Source organism: Ruditapes philippinarum, unplaced genomic scaffold (genome assembly GCF_026571515.1).
Source record: "Ruditapes philippinarum isolate M1 unplaced genomic scaffold, ASM2657151v2 ctg96_1_1_1_1, whole genome shotgun sequence".
Taxonomy (NCBI): domain Eukaryota; kingdom Metazoa; phylum Mollusca; class Bivalvia; order Venerida; family Veneridae; genus Ruditapes; species Ruditapes philippinarum.
Window position 1 is genome coordinate 157,199 of NW_026861771.1, and position 8,151 is coordinate 165,349.

Below are 8,151 nucleotides of genomic sequence, written 5' to 3' on the forward strand. Positions count from 1 at the left end.
AATGTCTAACTTATAGAATTGTTAAAAAACTGATTATGGTTTTGAAAAAAATGTAAACAGTTTACCATCCGATTTAGCAATAGCTTTGATTTTTATCATCATCATCATCATCATCATCATCATCATCATCATCATCATCATCATCATCATCATCATCGTTATCATTATTATTCATTTTCGAATTTCCTTGTATATGCATAATAAGTATTACTATAATTTATAACATGAAAATTCAGACATTGTCAGTGAAGTTTTGTTTCATATATCTACTCCGTAGGAATAAATTGGATCTAGTCATTAACGCATTTTAAATATTATGAGGAAGTTAAGTGTAATAGCAAAACTGGTATGCCGCGAAAATTAACTTTGCTTTAATCTATTTTATTTTAAAATAAACTCCTTCCAAAACAACGTTTCAAACCCATGTCCTTATAGCTCCACTTTGTGTGCATTCTTTTGAAGCTAAAATATTATACAAAACCTTCCCAGTCCTGTCACAATACATGATATGCAATGGAAAAAAAATTTTGGACGGTGTTTTGTTACATTGATCACAAATAAACGAGGCACACGCGCATCAGTTTACAGGAAGAAAATAATTAAATAAACTCACATTTACATCCTTGTTAATATACACATGACAAGGCCATTTTTCAGGTAGAAACCCGATAAAAGATTAACCATAAATATCACTCTATGTTATTCAATATCGTACAAAAATAAAAAATAAAAATAAATCACATAATCTTCAATTCATACTTTACACGTGAAACACTTCAACAAAAGGAAGGCCTACGACATTATATCCCATATCATGTGCCAGTTTTGCTAGTCCTTCAGTTTCAATGTGATGTTTATACACAACTTCCGGAAAGTGTAAACCGCTTCGGTGACAGTCTGCTTTTATCATTAGCGCGCATCCACCGACACCGTCTAATTCCACTATTCGACCTTCACTTTTGAGATCCGGAAGATGTATTCTGAGCGTCTTACTGTAACCTTCTAATACTAAAGCGTCTGGTTCGAGTTGCGATTGATAGTTCCTGGAAGCGTTTGTTTCTCTCCAAGAATTCCGATCATACTTCATTTTATAGCCCATACTTCTCATTAAACAACATGTAGCAACGACATCTGATTTCGCGAACAGCATCTGTTGAATTAGGTCATCCGGAAGTTCGGCAATGTCACTGTCAATCCATAGAACATAATCAAATTTTTTCTGACGCAGAGCAAATCGAAACAGACGATTTCTAGCTAGAGCCATGTGTGTTCTCCTGTGTTCCTGGACATCTTGCTCGTGTCGCGTTCTATGTTTTCCTTGATAACCTCCTGAAATGTTCAATTTAACAGCATACGCTGAATTAAACTTTTTCAACTTTCGAAGATTGTATGCAGTTCTATTCGCTACTTCAAATGTGTCATCCGTGCTTCCATCCTCGCCAAAGTACAAAGAGATTAAGTGAGGAGGATAACTCAACTTCCCGACTTGTACCCCGAATCGTGTTAGTGACGTTGCTGCGTTACGTACCGGCGACAAGATACATATTTTATATACATATGTATCGTTTGGTAGTTGCAGGAATCTGCTCAAAATCTCTTGTGGCAGCTGTTGAATCTTGTCACTTTTTGCACTCTCCGAAATATTATTTATGTTGTTAACAATTGGACGTTTCAAACCCGGCTTGTTTTTCTCCGTAAGTTCGTGTTGTTTACCACTCGTACTCACTATAACCGGTGTAGTTGTTACCACATATCTTTTCTCTTTTGAAAATTTATGAATTATAAGATGACTTTTATCATAAAGTGTGAACCGTATTAAAACACTTATCCCGATAGTTACAAAAATCACTATAAAACAAAACTTAAGCAAAATTTGTTTATACTTTCGTTTCATTTTAATAAAGCATATGACCGTGACCAGTGTATACGCGGATACACATACAAACATTACGTCAATAAAATTCATTTAACATCATTCATATATATCTACCTGAATATCAAACTAAAGTAACACATGTGCATACAAGCATAACATTACTTTTTTAATCGACATTTCCTATTGTGCGGTTATTTATTTTTCCGTGCGTATTTACATATATTGAGTTTTATTTTATTATTTTTTTGTTGTTGCTAAATCTATAAACTTCAGAATTTATATGATGGATTTGTCCATTTTAAGTTGGAATATCTATTTTTAGGTTTATAGAGGGATTTCAGTATCAAACTAGAACTGCCACTGTCATACATTCAACAGTGGCCATTTAGAGCTCAAGGACAACCTTCCTGCCAAATCCAGTGCATTGCTAAATTATGTATACTACATGCTTCAAATGTGAAAATGTCAATACACTGCGGACAGGCATTCTTAAACATTTGAGCAGACAAGCTTATTATAGTTAAAATTCCTGTAACCTTGACCTTTGACACAGTCACCCAAAAATCATTAGGGGTCATCTACTAGTCATACCAATACCAAATATGAAGACTGTTGACCAAAGCATTCTTAAGCAGTTGAGCGGACAAGCTTTTTAAAGCCAAGGCCCCTGTGACCTTGACCTTTAACCCAGTGCCTTCAAAATCAGTAGAGGTCACCTAATGGTCATGATCAACCTCCATGCCAAATATGAAGATTGTGGGTCAAAGAAATCTTGAGTTATTGAGCAGACAAGCTTTTTATAGGTTGACATTTGACCCAGTAACTTCAAAATAAAGAGGAGTAACCTTATGTTCATGATCGACCTCCATGCCAAATATGAAGACTTTGGGTCAAAAGCTTCTTAAGTTATTGAACTAACAAACTTTTTAAGTCAATGTTCATGTGACCTTGAGCTTTGACCCAGTGACCTCAAAATTAATAGGGATCATGACTAATCATGACTAACCTCCATGCCAAATATGAGGACTGTGGGTCAAAGAAATCTTAAGTTATTGGGCGGGCAAGTGTTTTTAGTCAAGACCCCTGTGACCTTGACCTTTGACCTAGTGACCTCAAAATCAATAGGGCTCATCTACTAATCAAGACCAATCTGAATACAAAATATGAAGAGTGGGTCAAAGGAATCTTAAGTTATTGGGCGGACAAGCTCTTTTTAGTCAATGCCCATATGACCTTGACCTTTGATCCAGTGACCTGAAACTCAAAAAAGTCATTTTATGGTCATGGCTAACCTCCATGCTAAATATGAAGACTGTGGGTCAAAGGAATCTTAAGTTGTTGGGCGGACAAGCTTTTTTAAGTCAAGACCCCTGTGACCTTGACCTTTGATCTGGTGAACTCAAAATCTATAGGGATCTTCTACTAATCATGACCAATCTAAATACCAAATATGAAGAATGTGAGTCACATGAATTTTAAGTTATTGGGTGGACAAGTAAAACCCCGACGGACGGGGGACGACCGGACGTCCGGACGGACAAGCTGATTCCAGTATACCCCCCCCCTTTATATTACAATTCCGTTATGCGGGGGTATAAATACAAAAATTGAACCACCCACAGCATAGAACCTTGTCTGTCTCCAAGGATGCGCAGGCCGACTGGAGTTATATTTGAATCAAAGGCTAAATACGGTTGGTTTTCTAACAGGGGATAGATGTAAGAGTGTAAAGAGGAAGAGGCTATTGCATTGTTAAAATCAAATCCAAGTTATATTGATATAAGAATGCTAATTTATAATTCATAATACTTCAAAGTCTTGTTATTTACTATTCATAACACCGGAATGGTATTGAATTAAAATAATACAAAAATGTTTAATTATTAAATTTAAAGACTCACAAAGTCAGTATACTCGTGTGTTCACGAAATACATCTTTACCAAATGACAAAGTTCCTAATAAAAATTAATATTTTGGATCTGTGTTGATTCATCTTTTTATGAAGGACCATCTTTATATCTTATTTTTCAAAATATGCAAATGATGTCAAATTGCGTCATCAGCTGTTGTTCAAAGGCGATGTCAATCAAATTGCTTATTTGTTTCTAAGTAGCATGTTTTAGTTTCTCTTACAGTAAACAAGTGTAATTTGTAAATAAATTTATACATAAGAAGTGCCTTATTTCGTACGGCCCATGTACAACAGCTGAAATATTTAGTTTTACAACCTCGGTTTTTAAGTTGATGTTATAATTATGCTATTATTGACGCTATTTCAAAACTTCTGTCGATACCTCTATCCTAACCAAAATAAAGTAATATAAGCTAACGAAGGTAGCAACGTCTTCTTATTTCATAAGATAAAGAGGTAAACTTTTATACCCTTTAACAGATTATTACTACTACATTTGTATCATCATCATCATCATCATCATCATCATCACCACCACCACCACCACCACTAGCATCATCATCATCATCACCACCACCACCACCACCAGCATCATCATCATCATCATCATCAATAACATTACTATTTATTATTTATCAGAACCCTTTTCATATACACGTTCGAAGGCGCTTCGCAGTTATATAAACTGATTACTAAATAACAATTAACAGTATTGTAAAAATCGTTAGACAGATTTTCAACAATTGATATACAACATACTAAAATATGAACAAAACAGATGTCATAATATGATGAAAATAACAATAATATGTGTGATATTATAAGTAAGTAATGGCAATACTAAAACGTATTTGTAATTGTATTGGTATGACTGATGGCGATATATTTTAGTTAGTATGGGTGTTAAAAAATATGACAATTCTAACGCATACCGGTATTTGCATTGTACACGTATCGAACATTCTGTATTGCATCATCGATATGAGTTTAATCGATATGACAAATGACGATACTGCGAAATATTGGCGATGTATTGGCATGAAAAATGTGATACTTTATCATTCTGAATTGAACATCGGTATGAAAGATGATAATTTCATTTATATAGCCATTTTATAAAATAGGCAATAAGTTTAAAACGTATTATACTAGTAGGTGTATATATATATTCATGATAATACGAATAAAATGTAAAAGGAAATTGCGGAGCTCAAAAGTTATATGCTTCCACCAGTCTGATTATACTATGAACAACAAATATAGTGCTTTTTTGGTATCAGTTTATGTCCAGAACTTAATCACCTGTTATAGTCAGATTTCGACTATTATCTTTTTTTGTTAAATTATCAACAAAAATATTTTCCTTATCTAGGGGTGAAAAACTTCAACAAACGGGAGCCCAACAACACTGTACCCCATGTCGAGAGCCATCTTGGCCAGCCCTTCAGTTTCGATGTGATGTTTGTACACCACTTCCGGAAATAATAGACCGCTTTGGAAACAATCGGCTTTAACCATAAGTGCGCATCCTCCTACTCCATCCACCTTGACAACACGACCTTCACTTTTGAGATATGAGAGATAAATTCGATCAGGTTTCGCGTAGCATTCCAGAACAAGAACGTCGGGCGATAAATGTTTCTGCTTTTCAAGTGAAGCTTTAGTTTCTCTCCACGAATTACAGTCGTAAATAGATTTCATTCCATTGAACGTCTCCTTCAGGCAAGGTGTCACTACGACATCTGATTTCGCGAACAACATCTGCTGCACAAGATCAGGCGGAAAATGTTTAAGGTCACTGTCTATACTAAGAACTTGCTCGAATTTTCCGTGCTGTAGAACATATTGTACCAGACGATTCCTTACCGCTGCTATATGGGCACGTCTATATTTCTGGAAGACTTTCTTATGTCTTTCAGCTTTAGGTCCTTGTATTCCCCCAGATAACTGCAAACGTATCACTCTTGCATCCCTGAAGTTTTGAACCTTTTTTAAATACTTAGATATATTTATTGCCTTTTCAAAAGTTTTATCCGAACTTCCCGATTCACCAAAGTACACAGACATCAGATGGTGCGGGTAATTTAATTTTGCAAGTTGGTCCTTGAATGTCTCTAGAGACCATTCAGAATTCCTTACTGGCGACACGATAGCAATTGGTTGCGTGTAATTTATTGTAGGAAGTGATAGGAATTGTGCAGTTGTATTTCCACTTATATGCGGCACCAAGCGATTACGAATGTATTTTTCCTTTGGTATATATTGTAACGGAAGATAAATCGACCCATTAAGAGGTCTAAATGGTTTTTGTTTAACTATTTCATTTGTGTTTTTCAAAAGGGCAGTGTTGTTGAAAATAGTGTTGTGTTTATCAACATTCCGAATTGCTACGTTCTTATCATATCTAATATAATTATTCCTTACTACAGCGTCATGTCTATTATGTTTCCTCTTGACAACGTCATGTTTATTATCATTTCTTATATCAACGTTATGTTTAATATTTATCCCAGCTAAAACATGATCCTTCACAACAGTGTTACGTTTGTTATCATTATTCTCGGCAAAGCCACGAATGCGATCATATCTCACAACAGCGCCTCGTTCATTTTCATTCCTCACAGGAGTGTCACCTTTAGCATTATTTCTCACAACACCTTCATATTTATTAGAATCCTCAACTGAAGCGTCGTATATTTTATCATTTTTCACAACAGCGGCATCGACAGTGTAGTTTCTCCGAATAGCTATTTCTATAGGAATTCTCGGGCGTTGCTTGTGTTTTCCTCGATCATACACATTGTTTCTCATTTTATACACATGATTTTCCTTGTGCTTAAATGATTTAAAAATAGATTTAGAACTTTGTGAACTCGAATTCTCTTTATGATTGCCTAATCCAATTACAAGATCAAAACTTATGAACAGGTAAATTAAACCAAAACAAACCATTGAAAAACACAAAGTCTTAAATGAAATTCTTATCCTCATATTTGTTTGATTTTAAAACCTATACAGCCTGTTTAAACCTTGATGATAGTACATATAGGTAAAAAAGTAGTACTTTACAAAACTAAAAATACACTACCACAATAAACCTATTGAATGAATTGAATGAATTATTGATTATCTGGTAGTTATGGAAAAAAAAACACGCACATATTCTCAAATTACTTAATATGGACTGATATTACGTCACTGCGTAGTGGTACTGTTTATGAGTCCACTTCCGGTTTAACCAATTATGGCAAATTTAACACAATAACCGGATTCCGTGATAACGCGAAAAGTACTTTTATTTTCTTCCTATGCTGAAAAACTATTTTTATGAAACTTGAAATATGGGAAAGTTTGCAGTAACTGTATAGAGATTATACACATCCTGTTAAGATAGATCATAGGGAGTAGCTTCGGCGACCGTGTGCAGATTTCTGATTCAATTTTTATACAGTAAAATTCTTTTCTCTATTAGTTCTTTATTCCTTAAGGTATTTACTCCAAACTTCAATTATATGTTTCTAATCATCAACAACATCATATGTGACAAGACACCAAACTTATCAGAATCACCCCCGTTGAATTTTCATGTTTTTAATGTAACTTCTTTTTGTCTTAATGTATCTACTTCAAACTTCAAATATATTATTCATTATCAATCAAATCATGTGTGAGAAGATTCAATATTTAGAATATTTAGCTTGACTATTTCCAGAATTTCCTCATCGATTTACCATAAATTTAAAAGTATATGTTGTTTCCGTTTTTATGAATTTATTTGTTTGTTTATTTGTAGTCACTGTCCCCATTAATGGTGAAGAGCGAAGATATGTGATGAAGAGCGAAGATATGAATTTTCAACTTTTTTCCTAAAGAAGACGAACTGTTGAAAGGCAAGAAAAGCGTTTGTAGTATCGAACAAATTATATATTCCAAAATGACAATAATATTCTGCTTATATTCAAAAATTAAAAACATCATCACTAAAACAACAATAACCTTTCACCCCAACGTTATCATCATAACTCACCACCTCCGCCATCACCACCAGCATTACTACCATCACCTCTATCTTCACCACTACCATCATAATCACCACCACAATCATAATTATCACCTTCGCCGTTATCATTACCAACACAACCGTCACCTCAAACATTACCACCACCATCATCATCATCACCACCACCACAATCATCATCACTACCACCGCCATTATCACCACCACCACCATCATTATCATCACCATCACCACCAACACTATCATCATCATCACCACAATCATCATCATAATAACTTAGGTCATCATCAAAGTCATCCCCATCATTTTAGCTCACCAGAGCCCAGAGCCAAAGGCTCAGGGTG

The 8,151-nt window shown here is 34.8% G+C and overlaps 2 protein-coding genes across 2 annotated transcripts; both read right to left on the bottom strand.

Moving 5' to 3' along the window:
- Positions 1-533: 533 nt before the first annotated feature.
- Positions 534-6,849, bottom strand: LOC132716781 (uncharacterized). Its single transcript, XM_060700117.1, has one exon. The coding sequence runs from the start codon at positions 6,778-6,780 to the stop codon at positions 5,158-5,160; it is 1,623 nt and encodes a 540-aa protein (XP_060556100.1). The 5' UTR covers positions 6,781-6,849; the 3' UTR covers positions 534-5,157.
- Positions 761-1,894, bottom strand: LOC132716773 (uncharacterized). Its single transcript, XM_060700108.1, has one exon. It carries the CDS (start codon positions 1,892-1,894, stop codon positions 761-763), a length of 1,134 nt encoding a protein of 377 aa, XP_060556091.1.
- Positions 6,850-8,151: the final 1,302 nt, after the last annotated feature.